This window comes from Lepidochelys kempii, chromosome 1 (genome assembly GCF_965140265.1).
Source record: "Lepidochelys kempii isolate rLepKem1 chromosome 1, rLepKem1.hap2, whole genome shotgun sequence".
In the NCBI taxonomy this organism is placed as follows: domain Eukaryota; kingdom Metazoa; phylum Chordata; order Testudines; family Cheloniidae; genus Lepidochelys; species Lepidochelys kempii.
The window spans coordinates 62559816-62582613 of NC_133256.1; the positions used below are offsets into that span (position 1 = coordinate 62559816).

At 44.2% G+C, this 22798-nt stretch overlaps 1 protein-coding gene across 8 annotated transcripts in view; it reads left to right on the plus strand.

The window, feature by feature from the left end:
- The window catches only part of ELF1 (E74 like ETS transcription factor 1), a 148710-nt gene that overhangs the window by 99712 nt on the left and 26200 nt on the right, over positions 1-22798 (plus strand). For all 8 annotated transcript variants that reach the window (XM_073345903.1, XM_073345853.1, XM_073345923.1 and 5 more), the window contains 3 exons: positions 701-875; positions 20016-20123; positions 20783-20947. In XM_073345903.1, coding sequence (XP_073202004.1) covers positions 701-875; positions 20016-20123; positions 20783-20947 — 448 coding nt within the window. The remainder of the gene's footprint in view (positions 1-700; positions 876-20015; positions 20124-20782; positions 20948-22798) is intronic.

The window sequence follows — 22798 nt, forward strand, 5'->3', positions numbered from 1 at the left end:
GGGGACAGCCTTTTGAAAGAATGTTTGTCTTCTAATTATTGTTGCTTGGCTTGATATGTTTCTGATTCTCCAGCTGCTTCATTTCTTTTATTTCTGACACGATAAAAATGTAGAGGGTGGGGTGATGACAGAGTGGATACTGCAGTGGAGAGGGAGGGACAGAGCAGCTTCAAATTAATAGAACCATAGGAATTAATTGGAAAACATCTCCCTCCCTTCTCCTCCTCCAGCCAGTGCAGTTATACCCTACAATGTTTTCTAATCCTCTGCCCTGATCATTTTTTTAAGTACAGTTTTACTCTGAAAAGTAAAGGAGTACTTGTGGCACCTTAGAGACTAACCAATTTATTTGAGCATAAGCTTTCGTGAGCTACAGCTCACTTCATCGGATGCGACTCTGTAAAAATGTTTTCATGGGGATATACATTAATTGTTTCTCAATTATGTCTGTAATAAATATGCTTGCTCAGTACAAAGTAATCCTTTTAGAAATTCTAATGATTATTTTGCTATGTGACCACCTTCTGCAGCTGTGCGAGTTAGCATGTTAAAGGATTGCTGGTTGATTGATATTTGTTCCTGACAACCTAATGTTCTAGTAACACTTTATAGATGTGTTAAGATTGAAATATTCCAGATAGACAAACATTTAGTTCTGAAACAATCTAAACAGTTTTCTTTTAATACTCCTTTTTCATAGCTTGGTGATCCATCCATTTTCCCTGCTGTCATTGTGGAACATATTCCTAGTGCAGACCTCCTACACAATTATTCTGGCTTAGCTTGCGTTGATGAATCCAGTGACATGATTACTGAGAGTTCCCTGGATGTTGCAGAAGAGCAAATAATAGAAGATGATGACATCACCCTTACAGGTTTGTTACAGAAATATTTCTGTATAGTGTGGCAGAGGCTTACGGTGACAAACGTTTTCATGACAAAGAGCAAAATCAGCCAAAGTTCTGCCCATACCAAGTAAGGAAGAAATGTATAGGACTATACTATGTTCTTTGTTATAAAGTAAACAATGTTCTGTCTAAATTGTATTTCGACAAAAAAATGGGTTATCAATTTAAGGAAAATGTGTCTGCTCTCTGTGGAAAATTTTGGACTTTCTGCTTAAATGTTTTTTAATCAGTTCTGTTTGCCACATTACTGAGAAGAAAGCACTTTTGACTTGCAATTTAGCAGTATATTCAGTGTCTTTTACTTTCTGATATTAAAGGTTGATTAAAGTTTATTTGTCCTGCGTTAAATGAACAATAGTACAAATACAAGCCCCAGAAATGTGGTTTCAAACTCCAGTGAAAGTATTCTAAAAATGACAGTGATTTTATTTTATTTGAAATATATGAATTGCAAAAAGTTGTTTATACCCAATTTTAAAATTGCAGTGAGCCATGTTAGAGTAAGGAAATTAAAAAGTTTAAGGTTCTAGCAACAGGGGTAACCCCACATTGTTTGTTACACATTGTTGTGTGTCTTATGGTTTGCATTTTACAGATGGATGCTACACATTTTACCAGGAAAACAACAACAGAGAGCACGGGATGTACTCAGTGTGGCAAAGTTATGATGCTGTTGGAAAAATAAGCAGCAAAGCTCCCCCGCACCCTCCCCTCACCCCCAACCACTTAATACTGTTAACTCTGGTTCCCCAAAATGCATCAAGAAAACATGAGATGGAGCAAGTAGAAAAGATTTTCTTAAACTAGAATACTGTTTTATTGAGTGCTATTAATGCTGTACAGTATAAAGAAGACAACACAGATACCACCCCCTAAGGTATATCTACGCTGCAAAAAAAAATCTCTGTTTGTAACACAGATTAGCTAATCCTGGTTAAAGTGGCAATGAAGACATGGTAACTCAACTTCTACCTCAGTTTAGTAGCTGTAGTTCTAGCTCAGGCTGCTCTTTAGGCTTGAATTTGAGCTGTTGAGCTGAGTTGCTGTGTCTTGACTGCTATTTTAACCCAAGTTAAGAACACATCTTCTTTGAGTGCTTGCTCAGGTCAATTCCAAGTAGGTGTGTGCACACAGTGTGCACAGTCACTGGAAGGTTTTTCCCATAGCGGTACCGTCGGCTCGGCTCAGGCGCCCCCTGGATTTTCCCCGCATATAGGGTGCTACCAACCTGCCGCAACTCCAGTTCCATCTTACTGCCAGTGATGGTCGTTGGAGCGTTCTCTTTTCTCTTGTTTTCGAATGATCCCCTAGTGTACTCGTCGTTCCTACCTGAAAATAGTTTCAACGGTTAGTTAATGGTTTTTAGTAGAGTGTAGTGTAGTGTTTGAACCTCATCCCCTTGTTAGCCGGGGTTCTCTTCTCCGTTCCCTTCTCCTGCCTGGTGCGGGGCATGCCTCAGTTCCAGAACTTTAAGCCATGTAGGGTCTGCCAAGAGCTGATGCCAAAGGGCGACCCACACAGGTCCTGCTTAACGTGCCTGGGGGAATCCCACCAGACAGACAGATGCAAGATTTGCAGAGGATTCTGCCTCCACACTAAGAAGGAAAAGGACCACAGGCCCTGCGGCTGCAGTCAAAGTCGGCCTCATGGACCTGGCACTGGGTACTTCAGCATCAGTGTGTAGCGCACTGGCTTCAACCAGGAGTCCTTTTCATGGCGATCTCTCTGTCGCCTCAGATGGACGAGCCTGTTCAGGGCCAGAGAGCTCTATCGCAGTGTGGACGTCACACTCTCGCTGCAGGTGCTCAAGTCTCTTTAGTGGTGGCTCAATCCGCGAGTGGTGTGTGCAGGGATCCTCATCTCCAAACCGTATCCCTCGCTGTGTCTGGTTACCAACATGTCGGTGATGGGGTGAGGAGTGCACCTGCGAGAGCTCAGAACTCAGGGCCTCTGGTCCCAAGTGGAGCTATCGCTTCACATCAACGTCAGGGAGCTGAGAGCAATTCATCTGGCGTGCCAGACCTTCCAAGCTCATTTGAAAGGGAGATGCATATCAATCCTGACAGACAATACAGCACAACAGCAATGTTTTATATAAACAGACAGGGTGGAGCATGCTCCTCTCCCCTATGTCAGGAAGCTCTAAAGCTCTGGGATTTCTGCATAGCTCACTCAATACTCCCAGATCTCAAAATGAGCTGGCAGACCATCTCAACAGATTCTTCCACAAGCACAAGTGGTCCATTCGACCGGACACGGTGAACAACATTTTCCAACTGTGGGGAGTTCCCCAGATCGACTTGTTCGCCACAAAGAGCAACAGGAAGTGCCTGCAGTTCTGCTCCTTCCTGAATCACAGTCTGGGCTCACGTGCACACACGTTCCTCCTTCCCTGGAAGGACCACCTGTTCTATGTGTTCCCACCTATCCCACTTGTCCAGAAGATTCTTCTCAAGATCCAGAGGGAAGGAGCCTCAGTGATACTCATAACACCAGCCTGGCCCTGCCAGCACTGGTACACCATGCTTCTGGAGCTGTCAATGGACACCCTCATCACCCTGCCTTTATTTCCAGACCTGATCACCCAGCACCACAGCCGGCTCCAGCATCCCAATCTCGAGTCTCTCCACCTCATGGCTTGGAAGCTGCATAAACCTGGTAGAGCTCACATGCTCAGATCCTGTTAGGGAGGTTCTCCTTGGCAGTAGGAAACCATCCATGACGTCGACCTACTTGGTCAAGTGGAAGAGATTCTTGATCTGGTGTTCGCAGAGTTGTACCTCTCCAATGCAATCATCAATTCCCTTTATCTTGGACTAACTGCTACATTTAAAGCAGCTTGTAACCCTGCCACCATTTCAGCATTCCACCCAAAAGTGGCAGACCGCTCAGTCTTTGCTAATCCGATGGTGGGTTGTTTTCTTAAAAGGACTGGACAGGTTTTACCCGCAAGTTCAGCAAGCAACCCCAGCTTGGGACCTTAATCTGGTGCTTTTGAGGCTGATGGGGCTTCCATTCAAGCCCTTAGCAACATGCTCATTACTCTATCTATCATGGAAGGTGGCTTTCCTTGTCACAATAACTTCAGTTAGAAGGGTGTCTGAGCTCAAGTCCTTCACATCCGACCTTCCTTATACCATCTTTTACAAAGACAAAGTGCAGCTTTGGCTGCATCCAGCCTTTCTCCCTAAAGTCATCTCTCAATTTCATGCCAATCAAGACATTTTTCTTCCAGTCATTTTCTCTGAGCCTCAGGCTAACTGCTGGGAGCAGAGGCTCCACTCCCTGTACATTCGGTGGGCATTGACCTTTTATATCAAGCAAACAAAGCCGTTTTGTAAATTGAACCAGCTGTTTGTCACGGTAGCGGACAGGATGAAGGGCCTTCAGCTGTCCTCTCAAAGGATATCATCGTGGATCACGTCCTGTGTCCGAGCATATCATGATTTAGTAAAGATCCCTTCCCCTGCGCTGATGCACATTCTATTAGAGCACAGGCCTCCTTGGCAGCATTCCTGGCCTAGGTCCCAATTCTGGAGATCTGTGGAGTGGCGATGTGGTCCTCAGTCTACACTTTTACTTCTCATTATGCCATTACCCAGCATGCCAGGGATGATGCAGCATTCAGCAGAGTGGTGCTTCAATCAGTGAGTCCATGAATTCCAACCCCACCTCCTAGGTAAGGCTTGGGAGTCACCTACTTGGAATCAACAAGAGCAAGCACTCGAAAAAAAAACGGTTACCTACCTCTCGTAACTGTTGTTTTTCTAAATGTGTTGCTCATGTCCATTCCAAGATCTACCTGCCTTCCCCTCTGTCAGAGTAATCTGGCAAGAAGGAACTGGAGAGGTGGGAGGGCCCATGAAGGTGCGACTCCAGGGGTGCCTGAGCTGACCCAACAGGTACCTCTAGGGGAAAAACCTTTCTGCGACTGTGCATGCGGTGCGCAAAAAACTATTTGGAATGGACATGAGCAACACATCTTGAAAACCAAACAGGCAGGTAGGTAACGTTTACACACACACACACACACACACACACACACACACACACACACACACAAGTCTGTGGATATCCACTTTGTATCTATGCATATCTGCATCCGCAGATGAGGCTATCCGTGGACCATGTGTGCGGCTCTTATATTGGATATATATACACTTTTTGTATCTGCATAGGGCTCTAGTTGGAAGGTTTCACTCAAAGCAGCGTTGAAATTTTTCTTCGTGCTTTTTATTTTTGTAAAGTTTTTGTTCCTTCTTACGGCTGGGTTCTTGGGCTTTGTTTGGAAGTTTTTAGATAAAAGCAATAGTCTGTGGCATGATGTGAATGATTAGACTTTTGGCATATATATACTTCTGAATGCCTTTATCCACCTGAGAATGCACTAATAGCCTTGAAATGCTTAAGCCAGTGTGGCTTACTGGTATAAGTATATGCTTAGAAATCTACGAAGTCAGTCTGGAGCACTAACAATACCTCACTTTGAAAACACAGAGGTTCTATATAGAATTATGCCAGAAAAGAATAGCTCAGAAAGCAACAGAGAAAACAAATGTCGGTCTTTTAAGCGAAAGGGTTATTTGCAACAGGACAGGTAGCTCAAATCTTACAGGAAGATATTGAGTATACCAGTCATGCAAAGTAATCCTTCAGCATGTATCTGTGAGGCACAGAGGGGGTGGATGTCTTGCTGGAATTTAGATTAAGGTATGAGTAGTGCCTGTTTCTTTTTCTTCTTTCAGTGGTGAGGTTCCAGACATGTATCTTGAGGACTTGGTGAATGCCAATAACATCACTTTAAAAGCCTAATCTACCAATCGGAACATGGTTTTGAACCTTGTTTCTATAGTCATAGTCTAATATTGCTAAATACTGAAGACCTGTCCTAAAATATTTTAGGTTACAAGTGAAATGAGTTTGTTCTTCGTTCTGCCATCAAACTGTTTGTAGGGGATGTATGTGCTGTGACAGATTCGAAGAATATAAGAGTGCTGGAAGGCAGGTATATCAACCTTCAGAATGAGCAGGCCCTTGTTCCCTGGATAGCCAAACAAAGGGTACTCCAGGCCAATTAAGACACCTGACCCCAATTAACCAGTTAAGGCTGTTAGGCTAATAGAGACAGCTGGAACCAATCAAGGTCCCACTTATACTGTTTAAAAGCTCTCCTTCCAGTGCCCTCGAGGAGGCTGAGGTGAAAGGAGCTGGAGGAGAAGAAGCATTGTTGAATCCTGAGATAAGGGTGAAGCTAGGAAAAAGGAACCATGGGGGAAGTGGCCCAGGGAATCAAAGCAGTGTCCGTGGTGAAGGGAAAGCCACCAACAGCTGCTACCATTAGGGTCCCTGGGCTGAAACCCAGAGTAGAGGGCAGTACTGTTGCTTTAAGTCCTTGCTATTTGTATGAGTTATTCACACTGTGTAATTGGTCATCTAGTGGTTTTCTTCCTAAATGGTTGACTCCTAAACTCACAAAGAGCATTTAAAATGGCTGTGAATGTTTGTGTGGATCCATACTTAATTAATATTTGTGTGTGAATATGTATCTGCACTAATATTCATGAAACTGTTTATGTGAACATTTATGTAAACATTTATTGCTCATTCAATTATTAATGAGAGGTAATAAATACTATATGAGGCTATGATAGTGCCTCCCCAGACTGAGCAAAAACAGGCAGTCCATTTAACTGATAGAATGGGAGAAGTTCTAGCATAGTTGTTAATACCATTCATTGTATTTCAAGTACTCTTGTCTGCCTTAAAGGCAAAGCACTGAGTGAATTAGTAGTATGATGCTGAGCAGATTATTGAATTTAAGTAGAGGTTAGCTAACTTGTTATTTCTCTGTTCACAAGACACTAGCTACTACACAAATTGTTTATTTGGCTCAGTGGAAATGACTACAGTACTTGAGTTTTGTTTGTAATGCAGAGGGTACAAAGCTCAGAATTCCCTCAAAAAAAATCTCCTTTTGGATTTGTTGTACGTTTGCTAGTTTTACTCCTAGAATAAATGACTCTATTTGCAATTTGATAACTGTCTTACCAGATTGTGTTCTGTGCAACACCGGTCCTCAGGACACAATGATCAAACAGGGATCTTTGGGGTATGACATGTGGGGCAGGTCAGGAGGGGGGAAAAAAATCCTGCTCCTTCTTGATCCTGAATTAGGGAGTTTCTTTCCCAGCAATATGACTGTGTCTGACGGCGTGAGAATGTTATATAAGATTCAGCAACCTTACCAGCTCCAAACTCTGTTCACTCTTGTCAGCGGTAGTGCCTTCCTGGCCCGTTACTGCTTCCGGGGGGGACGACCCAGGAAGCGGGGGTTTTCGGGCTAAGTAGTGAGGATTGCGGGGGTGGAAGTGCTCTTGGGACCCCTGCAGCAGTCCCAACAGGAAAGGCGGTGGAGGAGGGCTGAGACTGGGCTCACCTTGGGAGTTGGTTTCATACTTTTCCCTTCCTCGCAGGAGGACAGAACTGCAAACTATTCCTCATGCCCCAGCTCCTGGGACTAGTGAGCTCTGCAGCGCCGGGCGGGAGCTTCCCTGCTCCTACCTCCTTCCCTCTTGGGGTACTGTAGGGAGGTTACCCCTTGCCTCCACCCGCCCTTACAGGCTATACTAGCTCTGTGCTTAGCTGCAGCCAGGTCCCCTGCCCCAGGGTAGTGCTGGGACAGGGCTTGGCCGAGGAAGCGGCCATAGCCTTCCCCACTGGATTGGTTAGTTACAGCAGATACCAGGCTTCAAGGAACACTGACCTGGGCGGGGGAATTCTTGCTCTGTCCTGCTCTGGGGTCAGCGTGTGTGTGTGTGTCCCTGCTCCCTCCTGACCCTGCATTATCCTTCATTGCTGTGTTTTCCACACTAGCAATAATCTACCTATTGCTGACAGGTGTCAGCAACGGGAGCAGCTGTATTGGTGCCCAGCACCGTGTAACTGCAAGTGTTAAGAAGGACAAACCATGTTCCGCACGTTTCAGTAGCCTGGGTGTGAAATGCAAGCATCTAATTGAGTGGTTCTCAAACTTTTGCCTTCATGACTCCTTTCACACAGCAAACCTCTGAGTGTGATGTCCTTATAAATTAAAAACACATTTTTTTATATTTAACACTATTCTAAAAGCTGGAGGCGAAGGATGGTTTGGGGGTTGAGATAGATGGCTCGCAACCCCCCATGTAATAACCTTGTGACCCCTTGAGGGGACACGACCCCCAGTTTCAGAACTCCTGATCTCATTTAAGTAACAACTTGGTCTGTTTTTCAGTTGCTTTTTACTTTCCCTGACATATTCCTCTGGGTTTTAACTTCATATGTTCGGTGTTAACACAGAAGCATATTATTTTACTTCGAAAGTTTGTGCATATTCTATTTAGCCATCTTTTTGTATTAGGCAGTTGTGGTCAATGCTCCCATTTTAAAAACTAGACTTCTCCCTAAGACTTTTTTGATCATAAAAACAACAAAGCTTGAACCCTTAAGTACTAAACATCACATGTGGCTAGTCCTTACTGAGGAATAGTTTCAAGAAAAGTCTGAAATATATTTTAAGTTACAGGTGATTTAAAATTCACTTTTATACCTATGCAGTATATTAGTATTCTCCTTTAACTTACACTAAAGTAAATCAACAGTAACTCCACTAAAATGAGGGTAGCTAGTTTTTTAGAAGTATGACAGTTCCTATAACTCTATGGGTAGGCTTTTCTGTCTACAGAGTGATCTAGTGTAAAGCCTCTAGAGTAAACAATTGTTTTATTCTTCAGTTTCATAAATTTTATGATGTACCACTACACAGAAAACACAGCTATGACCTTTCTGCCTTTTGGAGGTCCTAACAGAGAATTCACCTTACTAGGATTCAAGATTAAAATGTTCAGTTAGTAGGAGACATCAATATACTTTCTGCTATGACTGTTGCTTCGATGCACAAGAATAAACTATTATCCAGGAAGAAATAAATCTTTCCTCCTCAGAATGTATTGATAAGAATATATGAATCATAGGTATAAATTGTTGTGGCTCCACTGAACTCAAAGGAGCTTTGACCATTTTACACCAGCTGGGGATCTGACCCTTAAAATGGAGACCACGTTCTTCCAACACAAGTCCCTTTCCCACTGAGTTGCAGCACACTCACTGTGCTTAAGGACTGTTTCCATGTGAACCCTGTCAGGTAAGCTGGCAAAAGCTGCTTTTTGGAACTTATGTTCATGGTAGTTATAATATTTAGGATGACTCTATCACTGTGGAGTGTTTTTTTTTTTCAATATAGTGGTAGCTAAAAATTGAAAACTCAATTAAAATATATTTTAAGAACTGAAGAGCAAGTGATTACATCAGTATTTTTGAGTGATCTGTGTTGCAATAGTATTGCCACTTGGATTGTAAACATTTTGAGTAAGGATCATCTTTTTTTGTTATGTGATTGTACAGTGCCTAGCACAATGGAACTAGGGCCATTTGGTGCTACTGCAATACAAATAATAGTATAAATGCCACTACTTTCAAATACTTTCAGATATTTTGCTTTTATGGAAGAAAAGAGTTTTTCTTGTACTTATGTATTGTGTTGTCTATTTTCCCCCTTCTTTTAGTGATATTTACTGATTACCGCATCCAAGTAAAAGTGGAGGAAAAGTGTGAATGAGGTTAATTACAGAACTGAAAAAGTTAGGGCTGTTTGGGGCCCTGGGGAGGGAAATACTAATGCAAATATTTTATCACTTTGACAAATCCTGGAAGTGGGAAGAGAATTCCCCAGTACAGGTCTGAGTTTGGAAGTAGAGGATTAATTAAGCCTTTGCTATAGACCCCATCCAATAGGCAGTAGTTCCTAAAAGATAACATTAAATTATCCAAATTATTCCAGTTGAGAGTTGCAAAATTGTTATGAAATTTTATCAGATCAAGCACCAAATGAGCTTTCTACCACAATGATCATTAAAACACTATTGATAATATACTTGACTGTCAAAATAAATTATATTCCTGGGCAGGTACTGTCTTGCAAAGCTGCTTTCATTAATGATCTGTAAGCAGCTGAGTTATTTTTCCAATCCCTTGGTTTGCAGTGTAAGAGGGCAAAATTGCAATAAACTTTGCATTATGGGTTTAGTCAGACCCTCAAATTAATTGTTTCTTCCTACTTTTTCCCCTGCTAGTTAGATTTATCTTACTTTTTAAACGTCTGTTTATTTCCTCACTACTTATTAGTATTTTTCTTGTTCAAGTGATGCAGTCAAACTTTTTGTTTTTACATTAGATTGAATACTAGTGCTCTGCTCAGGCTTCCTGTGAACATCGTGGTTGAGGGCCTGCAATTTCAAATTCTCTTTCATTGACTTCAGTGAATTGTGTGAGGTGGGCCCACCAGATCAGAGCCTGAACTTCATGGAGCCCAAAACTGTTTCAGGTGGCAAAGCTCTTATTGATTTGTGATTTCAAGACCCGTGGAGAGGTTAGACAATTATCTGTGTGCGCGGTCACACATATGTGTGTAAACATTCAGCCCCTTTATTTTTCAATTGGTGACTGAAGTCTATGATGGCCATGCTTACAAGAACTAGTTCCTGCCAAGTCACTGGTCAGTAGTAGTAGATATGCCATTAACCAAATTTGTTTAAAAATCTGTTTTGGCATTGCGTATTTAATTCTATGTTGCACTGGTTCACACCCTGCTCCTGAGGCATACAAATCAAGGTGTGGTTATAATTTCAAAAGCTCCGAATGGTCTAGGATTAAACTATGTCTCAAGACTACCTATGCTCTCTTTTGGAAGCTGTGACTGGGTGGAACGTCTTGCTGTCTGCCCTTAGTGGAGGTAAACTTAGTGGAGGTGGATAGCAGGGTAATTTTGTGACCCTAAGCACTCCTATATTTACACCCTATGCACTATTGTAATAATCTTTGTACAAAATTTGTCTTCTGATGTATATTTAAAAACTACTATCTCACTGATCATTAATATTCTTGCGTGATGTATGTATGTGATGTGCATTAATGAGTAATGGATATAAGATGGAATTATGATTAAAGTGTATTTAAACCAGGGGGAGTTGGGAGTTGTCTGCTTTAGACAAAGAAACATATATTTGATTCTCTAACCAGCCCAGTCTTCAGGCAAAGGAAATAAAGGTCCATTTTTACATAATAGATAATCAAAGCTAGTAAGATAACAAGGGGGGGAAGAAAGAGTGTAGAGCTTCCTTCACCACCAAACTCTAGGTTGCCTTTCTCACAGCTTGAATAAACGTTACTTTGGAGGGGGTGGATAACCATCAGCAGAATTCATTTAAAAGATGTACTGGTCTGTAAAGACGGGGGCTGAACCTCAAGTGATAAGCAATTGAATCAACTGACTGTATACAATTTTACTTTATTATTAAAGTGTATAGAGTGAAGTCTCTTCTAAAATGTCATTAACACTATATGTGGAAATATGGATATTTAATGATGATATGCTTTAAAGTCTTTGGCTAAATAGGGAAAAACATCTTCTCTCCCGCTGAGAGAAGGCAGCTATTTACCTGTCTCCTATGTAAATTAAAGCATGGTGGAATCAAAACAATGGCAACTCATTTACATACAGGGGGATGGGAAACCCACAGAAAGGGAAGAACAGAATGAGGTCATCCTGCCTCATGGAATAAAGTCATTGAACTTTGGAAGATATAAGAAAAGAAGAAGCCATGGAAACTTTTTTTAAGACACCATAATAGAGGTTCAACTTAAATGTATACCCCAAATTAAAAAACATAATAAGAGAGCCAAAGAAGTGCCACCGTGGCTAAACAACCAAGTAAAAGAAGCAGTAAGAGGCAAAAAGGTATCCTTTTAAAAGTGGAAGTTAAATCCTACTGAGGAAAATAGAAAAGAGCATAAAATCTGGCAAGTGAAGTGTAAAAATATAATCCTCAGCTGTGAAGACAGATGCAAAGAATTCATTTAGTTTCTTCGCAATGGCCTTATCATCCTTGAGTGCTCCTTTAGCATCTCGATCATCTATCTAGCCAAAGACTCAAAAAGTAATAACAAAATGTTTTAAAAGTACATCAGAAGCAGGAAGTCTGCTAAACAACCAGTGGGGCTGCTGGATGATCGAGATGCGAAAGGAGCACTCAAGGACGATAAGGCCATTGCAGAGAAACTAAATGAGTTCTTTGCATTGGTCTTCACAGCTGAGGATGTGAGGGAGATTCTCAAACCTGAGCCATTATTTTTAAGTGACAAATCTGAGGAACTGTCCCAGATTCAGGTGTAATTAGAGGAAGATTTGGAACAAAGTGATAAATTAAACAGTAATAAGTCACTAGAACAAGATGATGATCTTCGAGCGGTGTCCATTTAAAGGAGATTCTTATGGAGAAATCCCTCCAACCTGATTTGGAGACAGGCAGAACAAAACCCTCTCCTAGCTGCTCTCCAACCAGGTCGGAACCGACCAAGAGCACGGCTCCACCTTCCCACAAGAAGAGAAAGAGAGCCTTGACCTCCCCACACAGGGAAACGGGCAAAAAGAAACAGTCCCCAGCGAGGGCCTTGCCAGCGGTGCCAACTGCCTTAAGGATCAGCACCTGCGATGTTCCTGGCACCGGGCATATAGTGCAGAAAAGTAAGGAGTTAAGACCATGTAACGGCCAGCACCAAAGGCCCTGGCATCCACACTGGCTTCGGTGCCATCTGCGCACATAGGCCCAGCAACAACAATGCTGTTGCCACTGGCGACTCCACCAGTACTGACACACCATCCAGCACTGGCTGACAGTGCCACCATTGGACCACCGGCCCCAGCCAAGACCAAAGACAAACTGCTTAAACCTATGGCTTCTGACTCTAAATTCTCGGTGCCGCACCCTCTGGCACAGACACAATTTCTAACACATTAAGACATCTCAGTGGCCCTGGTGCCAGATTCGCCTCTGCTCAGTACGGAGGGCTCACTCTTGATCCAGCCACCCTCTCCTGCTGAATGCTTTGTCTTCACAGACAGCAATGACGATGACCACAGAGACACAGTCTTTTCTCCACTCGACCCTCCTCCATCACAACAAAGACCACCTCACAGGAATGTGCATCACAGGGACCAACCCCAATTCCCATGGTTTGTTCCCCCATGGATGGGACCTCAACTACCATACCCCATGCAATGGGCGTCTTGGGACCCATGGGCACCCTGGAAGGCCCACTACTCCTGCACCTCCTCACCCCATAGAGCACAGATCCTCTCTCCACCTGGATCGCCAATGCCATCCGCAGCTAGAGCCCTTGAGCAGTCACATGAGGAAGTGGCGGAAGAGTCAGCACCTGACATGGAGTCGCCCAAACGCAACTCCTCTTCTTCGCCTGATGAAGCTGTCATGCTACCTCCACCAACTATGACAGATGACTTCAAGCAATTTCAGGAATTATTTAAGAGGGTTGCAATCAGCCAGGACATTCCATTGGAGGAAGTACAGGAGAATCAACATAAACTCTTGAAGAGTCTCCAACCTTCGGCATCCTCAAAAATTGCACTCCCCATAAACGATGCCATATCAGAACCGACTGACACTATCTGGCAGACACCAACCTCCATCCTGCCAACCTGTAAAAGGGCTGACTGGAAATATTATGTCCCAGCCAAGGGCATGGACTTTTTATTCTCACACCCGCAGCCCAACTCCCTCGTGGTTGAAGCAGCTAACCAAAGGGCTAAAAAACCTCATTACCGGTCCACACCCAAGGAAAAAGACCTCAAATGCCTTGACCTCTTAGGTCGCAAGGTTTACACATCCTCTCCTTTCCAATTTAGAATTGCCAACTATACCACTCTTCTCGCTAGCTATGACTTTGATAATTACAACAAACTTTTTGAATTTACCTCCGACATCCAAGAGGACCGAAGAGCGGATTTTAAATCAGTCCTTGTAGAGGGACAGCTAGTATCCAGAATAGTACTTCAAGCATCTCTGGACATGGCTGACACCGAAGCTCACATCACAGCTACTGCGGTGGTAGTACGTATGGCCTGGCTCTCCTCATCTGGCATCCCTAAAAAGCTGCAGACCAAAGTGGAGGATTTACTGTTTGACAAAGACAAACTTTTTTCTGGGAAAACCAATGAAGTCCTCCACATGATGAAAGATTCCAGGGCTACCCTCCCAACACTAGGGATCTACACCCCTCCTTCCAAGAGATAAAGATACCAGCCTTACCAGAGCTATTGCCTGAAGCAATACAACTGCACAGTCCAAGCAGTATGATACTGGGAGGTCCCGTGGCAAGCTTAACAGATGTCGAAAAACCCAGTCGGAACAACCTGTGTCCCACCCGTCAGGCAACAAACCACAATTTTGAAGTCTTGGTCGAAGGTCTGAGTGACCACTCCTTACCACCAGCACCTACTTGCCCTTTTGGCCATGGCCTCCACTGCTTCCACCACGCTTGGCGAAACATCACACAGGATCGCTGGATCCTGGAAATAGTGCAGTTGGGCTATTCCATCCCATTTACTTTATGGCCCCCTACTCTTCACCCTTCCCCGTCACTCTTCAGCGACCCCTCTCACAAACACCTGCTTCGGGAAGAAGTAACTCACCTACTCCTCTTAGGTGCAGTGGAATGAGTTCCAAGACAACACAGAGGGAAGGGATTTTACTCCGACTATTTCTTGATCCAGAAGAAAAGCAGAGGATGGCGATCCATTCTAGACCTGCGACAACCCAACAAATTCACCTGCTCCCAAAAATTCAGAATAGTCACGTTGGGCATGATAATACCGGCGCTGGAATGAGGGTACTGGTTCTCAGCCCTCGACCTACAAGATGCATATTTCCATATCTCAATACACCGAGCACACAGATGATTCCTACAGTTCACTTCCAATACAGAGTGCTCCCATTCGGTCTCTCCACTGCACTGCAAGTGTTTTCCAAGACTCTTGTGGTGGTGGCGGCCCACCTGCGCAAACAAGAGACCATATTTTTCCCATACCTGGATGACTGCCTCATCAAGGGCCGATCATACGAAGAAACGCAAATGGCCACGCAGTCAACCGTCACTCTTTTCTAAAGGCTTGGACTGCGAATAAACTTCCAAAAGTCCACTGTGATGCCTACACAGCAAATAGAATTCATTGGGGCTTACCTGGACTCGACCCTTGCCAGAGCCTTCCTCCCGCAAGCCAGGTTCCTCAAGATCAAACACCTCATACACATGGTGTCCATTTACCCAAGGATCAAAACCAGAACATGCCTGCAACTTCTGGGCCACATGGCAGCTACCACGTTCTTGATGAAACATGCCAGACTACAAATGAGGTGCTCACAGTGCTGGCTGTTTCGGTATACAAACCCGTTAAGCACAGCCTCCACATGATGGTAACTCTACCTGCAAACATGCTGAACTCCCTGTACAGGTGGATGGAAAGGGAGAATATATGCGTAGGAGTTCCCTTTTGCTAAAATCCCCCAGTGCTCATGCTCACCACAGATACCTCCCTGATAGGCTGGGGTGCACACCTGCAACACCACACCACACAAGGCAGGTGGTCTGCACCCGAGGCCCATCTGCATATAAACCTCCTAGAACTCAGAGCAGTCTGGTACGCCTGCCTTCACTTCCTCCCATTGATTCTAAACAAATCTATTAGAGTACTCACGGACAACGTTGCATGCATGTTCTACATCAACAGACAAGGGGGAGCAGGATCACACTCCCTGTGCAAAGAAGCCATCAAACTTTGAAACTGATGCATACGACATTGCATAGACATCACGGCCTCATACCTGCCCGGGTGTCAGAACACCACCACCGACACCCTCAGCAGACACTTTTTACAGGAACACGAATGGGAATTAAATCCTTGAATTGCATCCCACTTATTCTCCCTTTAGGGAGTCTCCTTCAATAGATCTGTTCGCCACAGCAAGGAACCGCAAATGCCAATTATTTTGCTCCAGAATGGGACTCAGGACCAGCTCCCTGGGAGATGAATTCCTAATCCCATGGAACAGGACACTCATGTGTGCATTCCCTCTGATTCCTCCTCAAATACACAGTCCTCTGCAAGATCAGGGACGACAAGGCTAAGGTGATACTTATCGCCCCAACTTGAGCCAGGCAGACCTGGTATCCTTACCTGCTTTGTACATCGATCTGCCCTCCGAGAACTCTCCTGATGAGACTGGACCTCCTCTCCCAGAGCGACAGTTGCATCCTCCATCCACAACTGGAGAAACTTCATCTGATGGCCTGGCTCCTCCTTGGTTCCAACTGCAAAAACTAGCCTGTTCAGAGCTAGTCAGACACATGTTATTACACAGCAGACACAACTCCACTTGCTGTACTTGCTTCAAAAGTGGAAACAATTTTTGATGTGGTGCTTACAGAAAACCCTCACACCCTGCACCTCACCCCTTCCCGATGTTCTAGATTACATTTTAGAACTCAAAAAAAAAGGTCTATCACTCAGCTCCATCAGAGTTCATCTCACGGCAATCAATGCCTTCCACCAGAAACTGGACGGCTCCTCTGTCTTCACACACCCTACTACAAAATGCTTCCTTACCAGACTCCAAAACCTCTACTCTGAAGTCCACCCACTCCCCACACCCACCTGGAATTTGAACCTAGTCCTCAGAGGCCTCATGAGACCTCCCTTTGAACAGATAGCCACCTCTTCCTTACTCTACATGTCCAGGAAGTTTGCATTCCTCATGGCCATCGCGTCAGCCAGACGGGGCGGAGAAATAAGTGCACTCGTGGCCAACCCCCCTTCTCCTCCCCTCCCATACACTAATTTCTTTAAGGACAAGATCACATTGTGACCCCATCCTAAATTTCTGCCAAAGTTGGTATCCTCTTTCCATCTTAACCAGCTGATATACCTCCCCACTTTTTACCCCAAACCCCACAAAAACCCACAGGAAGTGGCACTTCATAGCCTCTACATTAGAAGGGCGATTGCCTTCGACTTGGACAGAACAAAATCATTTCATAAATCACCTAGACTCTTTGTATCTACTGCAGAATGCTCCAAAGGAACTGCTATTTTGAAACAGCAGCTCTCCAAGTGGATCTCTGACTATATTAAGTCCTGCTACCAGATCCACAATGTTGAAACTCCTGACGGCATCAGAACTTATTCCACTCGAGCAATGTCAACATCAGTAGCATTCCTACACAGTGTACCCATTATTGACATACGCAAAGTTGCTACATGGTCATCGGACCATACGTTTGCCAAACACTACGCCATCATACAAGACACCAGAGCGGACGCTATAGTAGGTTATACAGTACTGTCTGCCACTGCCAAACCTGCAACTCCAAAATCCACCCAACCATAACGGGTACTGCTCTACATTCACCGGAAGTGGAGCACCCACAGGGACACCACTCGAAGAAGAAGAGAAGGTTACTCACCCTGAGTAGTAACTGAGGTTCTTTGAAATGTGCACCCCTGTGAGTGCTCCAATGTTGATAAATGCAAGAAATGCACATTGGAAAACATAATCCCAACTATACATATAAAATGATGGGGTCTAAATTATCTATTACCACTCAAGAAAGAGATCTTGGAGTCACTGTGGATAGTTCTCTGAAAACATCCACTCAATGTGCAGCAGCAGTCAAAAAAGTGAACAGAATGTTGGGAGTCATTAGGGAAGGGATAGATAATAAGACAGAAAATATCATATTGCCTCTATATAAATCCATGATACACCTACACCTTGAATAGTGCATGCAGATGTGGTTGCCCCAACTCAAAAAAGATATATTGGAATTGGAAAAGGTTCAGAAAAGGTCAACATAAATGATTAGGGGTATGGAATGGCGTCAGTATGAGGAGAGATTAATAAGATTGGGACTTTTCAGCCTGGAAAAGAGATGACTGCAGGGCGGGGGAGGATATGGTAGAGGTCTATCAAATCATGACTCATGTGGAGAAAGTAAATAAGGACATGTTATTTACTCATAACAGAAGAACTAGGGGTCACAATATCAAATTAATAGGCAACAGGTTTAAAACAAACAAAAGGAAGTCTTTCTTCACACAACATACAGTCAACCTGTGGATCTCTTTGCCAGAGGATGTTGTGAAGGCCAAGACTATAACAGGGTTCAAAAAAAGGACTAGATAAATTCATGTTGGATAGGTCCATCTATGGCTGTTAGCCAGGATGGGCAGGGATGGTGTCCCTAACCTCTGTTTTCCAGAAGCTTGAAATAGGCAAAATGGGATGAATCACTTGATGATTACCTGTACTGTTCATTCCCTCTGGGGCACCTGGCATTGGCCACTCTGAGCTAGATGGACCTTTGATCTGACCCCAGAATGACTGTTCTTATGTCCATCTTTGGCATCCCTCACTAAACAGACACAAGGGAACAGAGTTCTCGCAATTTGTGAAGGATAGGTCCTTCAACAAAAGGGGGCAGTTTGAAGTCTCTGGAAACTGCTTATAGGCGAGAAACCATCTTGAGCAAAGCCTGCAACTTTCTGGATTGAATTTTAGACTTTTAGGTGCATGTCTTCACTTTTAATTGCTTGTAACCCTTTCTTTCTTTATTCCTTTTACTTGGCAATTGTTAACCGATGTTCTATTGTTAGTAAACACAGTGCTGTGTTTAAATGGAAGGGTGTATTTACCTCAGTTAAGTTAATAAGATGTGAGGTGTTTTTGCTTCTTTACAGGGACAAACAAACCCTATTATTTTTCTGAACTGTCCAGGGAAAGGGCTGGACATAGCAGAGCACAGTTTTGGGGAAATCAGGGACTGGGAGTGTGTAGGGGTCATCTTGCTGGTTGTAACCAAGGCTGGTAGAAGTCTATGTGGGGCTGTAGACAGACTGCTGGGGTCAGAGCTGCTGAACCAGGGTTGTTTAGCACACACACACTTCACAGTGTGACCTGCAAGCTTGTGGGCTGCTTGTGAGCATCCTAGGCTGGAAGCTAGAGCAGGAAAACATTAAGACACCCAGGATTGGAGAGCAAGTGGTGGCACAACCCTCACTGGTCTGGATTGCACCCTGAACCCCATGGCACCTTGGCACTGTTTTTTCTGTTCTGGAATTTGCTCCCTTTGGTCCACCAGAGAAAGAAGTTGGCAGTTTACGTATATGGTGCAGAATACACTGTGTGCTCTAGTTCAGTGGTTTTCAAACTGCAGGTTGCGACCTGGTACCAAGTCGTGGAATGTAAAGCACTGGGTTGCAGCGGCTCTGGTCAGTACCGCCGACCAGGCCATTAAAAGTCCCATTGGCGGTGCTGCCCAGCTATGGCAGGCTAGTCCATGCCTGTTCTTACACCATGCTGCACCCCGGAAGTACCGGCTTCACACTCCCATTGACCGGTTCCTGGCCAATGGGAACTGGGGGGCGGGGAGGTACCTGCGGGCAAGAGCTGCGCGGAGCTGCTGGTGGGCCTCCACCTAGGAGCCGAACCTGCTGCTGGCCGCTTCCGGGGCGCAGCGTGGTCCGCGGTGCCAGGATAGGCAGGAAGTCTGCCTTAGCACCCCCATTGTGCCGCTGACCGGGAATCGCCCAAGGTAAGCCCACATCCCAACCCCATGCCCCAGTCCCCAGCCCTGAGCCCCCCCAAACCTGGATCCCCTTCCTGCACACCAAACCCCTCATCCCTGACCCCATCCTCGAGCCTTGACCCCCTCCAGCACCCCTGCCCCAGCCCAGAGCCCCGTCCCACACCCCAAACCCTTCATCCCCAGCTCCGTTGGGTCACGGGCATCAACAATTTTCTTCAACTGGATCACCAGAAAAAAAGTTTGAAAACCACGGTTCTAGTTGTTTTCAGAGCTGATAGCCAGGGGAGTACTTATTGCACATACTTCATCAGTGGGTGAAGATGGTATAGACAAAGCTGGAGCGGAATATATCATAATTTATAAAAACTGTTTTTAAAAGTGTAGTTCTTTAACTATATGAAGATACTTCTAATGTGTATTTCCTCCCCAATGATTATGTCCCTTGTAAATAGTGTGTAGTAGCTAAATGTGGATATGACATACTGGTTAAAAAAAAATGCATTGGAACAAATGTCTAGTAAAGCTTCAGACCAGGCTTCACCTTGTTACAAATTATTTGTTTTGTCTTGCTTTCAGTTGAAGCATCTTGTCATAATGGAGACGAAACCATGGAAACTATTGAAGCTGCTGAGGCACTTCTCAATATGGACTCCCCTGGTCCTATGTTGGATGAAAAAAGAATAAGTGAGTTTAACAGTAGTAAATCAAATTTATATTGAAGACTATAAGTCAAATTTGAAGAAATTCAATATAATGTGGATTTTCCTATATGTATAAAAATAATATAAAAAGGTGTGGGTAGGTGAGACTTGCTGGCTTTGTTGGTAGCTTCAACATGCAACATGTCAGCTTAGGGACTCACATAAGCATAGGCTGATCAGTCTCAGAGTTGGACATTGGAGGTCATGAAAGAAAGGGAAATAAAATAGGATGTGTGTGTGTGAGGTTTTAAATCTAATATCATGCTGAAATGCTACAGTTTATGTGGTTATTGGGTATTGTATTTCACGTTGGTAAAGTAACTGAATGAATGCAGGTTACCTTAGATATGAATGAAAATGTCATGTTCTGTTGTGATCACAACCTTCGCTTCTGTTCCAAGTATTAAATTATTCTACACTATTTTATGATGTGTGCTCATGTACAAACCACATGAACAGACTTGTTCATTTGTGGGCTGACCTATTCTGCTGTGAAGACCTTAATTATAATAATAAATTTTATGTACATTATTATGGCTGTACTTGACCTACTGAAATTTTCCCTTATAATTGGAAGTGTTTTTTAAAAGTTTATTTAATTCTGTAAAAAGCATTGATAATGTAGTCTTCTTTTTCCCTAAGCAAATATGTTTGGTACATCTGAAGATGAAATTATTGTTGCTCCTGTTACTCATGTATCTGTCACACTTGATGGGATCCCTGAGGTTGTAGAGGTTCACCAAGTTCAAGACTCTTATGTTGAATCATCAGACACTCCAGAACTTGAGCAGCCTAAGAAGAAGAAAGGTAAGATGTTCACAGGATATGCGAGTTTGGAATAGAAAGTGCTTAGAGGTATGCTTTCTTCTCCTTGTGTGTATATATAGCAGCTCTTTAACATTAGTAGGAGCTACATATGGGCATCAAGACAACATAAACTAAGCTTACTCAGCTAGCTGTACGGGAAAAGTACTTTTTATTTGTTGTGACAAAGTGAGAATTATCTAGTATTTTTATGAAGCCTCAGTTTCCCTTTGTATGTTGCATTGTTCCTCGGTTGACAATGCTTCTGGAACAGCACAGGAGGCAGGAGGTGTGTGTATGTGTGTGGCCTTGCTGTCTGGGGGGAATAAATACAGTCATGCAAGAGCTGGCTTAGACTGACTCAAATCCAGCAAGATAGAGATGATGTCCCAAGAAATGAACAAACACCTGCCAGCAGGCAGGACTTGAGAACTGAGATCGAGAACAAAGTGTCAGGTGACTGGAAGAAGGGTGGGCTCAGGAGGTTGTACCGGGGAAGACAAAGCAAAGAGAAAGAGAGAGCCAGAGATTGAGTACATCAAAGATTGGCTGTCTGATTGTGGCACTGGTTTGACCAAGATGGACTATGGCTTAACTTCTGTCTCTCTGTGCTAACCTAACAACTTTCAGATTCAGTGTGCCATAGTAATAAATGGTTACCGTGTTTTGAAAAGGTCGCCTGTGTCACTGTAAGTGCTCACTGAGAGCATTGGGCCCTGGGTAGAGTATAGCCTCCCATAGGACTATTGGTTGGCTGGATTCTATACAGGGCTCCACACAGAGAGACTGGGATTGTGGGTGCCAAAGGCCCAGTCTGGAAGTCGTGGAGGCCACAGGCCTGCCACTGTGAAACTGTGTGAGTCCTTAAGCGCTGGTATACTAAAGAGGCCACTTTCAGGAGACTGGTAACAGGCTGGGTTATAGACCAGACCCTGTGACTCCAGGACACTTATAAACTGAGCAAATGTGCTCAGATTCTAAAAGTACTTGGGATAGATAATATGGAATCATCATACCCCACAAAATGTGGATCTTTGTTATGCCATCTTTATAGAGACACTCTTCAAAGCAGAACCACACTGTAAGTTGTAAGGCCTTTGTCATTTAAGTGTTATAGTAGTTGCTTCTTCAGTAGCTCAAGCATTATACTATTAATTTAGTTCATTTACCTAAGGGCATGGCTACACTTGCAGATGTAGAGCGCTTTGAGTTAAACCAGCCTTCGGAGAGCGCAGTAGGGAAAGCGCTGCAGTGTGTCCACACTGACAGCAACAAGTGCACTGGCATGGCCACATTGCGGCACTTGCAGCGGCACTGGGAGCGGTGCATTTTGGGCAGCTATCCCACAGAGCACCTTTCCCATTCTGGCGGTGTGGCTTGTGGGAAGAGGGTGGGGGTTACGGGGCATTCTGGGTCCTGTTCCAACGCCCTGTGATGCATCGGTTCGCATTCCAGCAATCCCTGTGCTTCCGTCCACACTTGGTGTCATCTTTCAACGTTTTTTTATACTGCGCGGTCTGTCTTCCCTTTTGGTCTGTGGGAATGGAGACTGAACTGCTGAGGAATATGCTGACGAGTCTCGCCAGCCCGTCACGTTTGGCAGTTGAGTTACTCCTTAAGATCCAAACTGACAGTGAGGACTCTGACGATGATATCAACTCGAGTAACGCATATGACATGAGATTGCTTGTGGCATTCACGGTCATGCTCACCACCATGGAACACCACTTTTGGGCTCGGGAAACAACCACCGAGTGGTGGGATCACATCCCATCAAGTCTGGGATCATGAGCAGTGGCTGCAGAACTTTCGGATGAGAAAAGCCACTTTCATGGGACTGTGTGATGAGCTCGC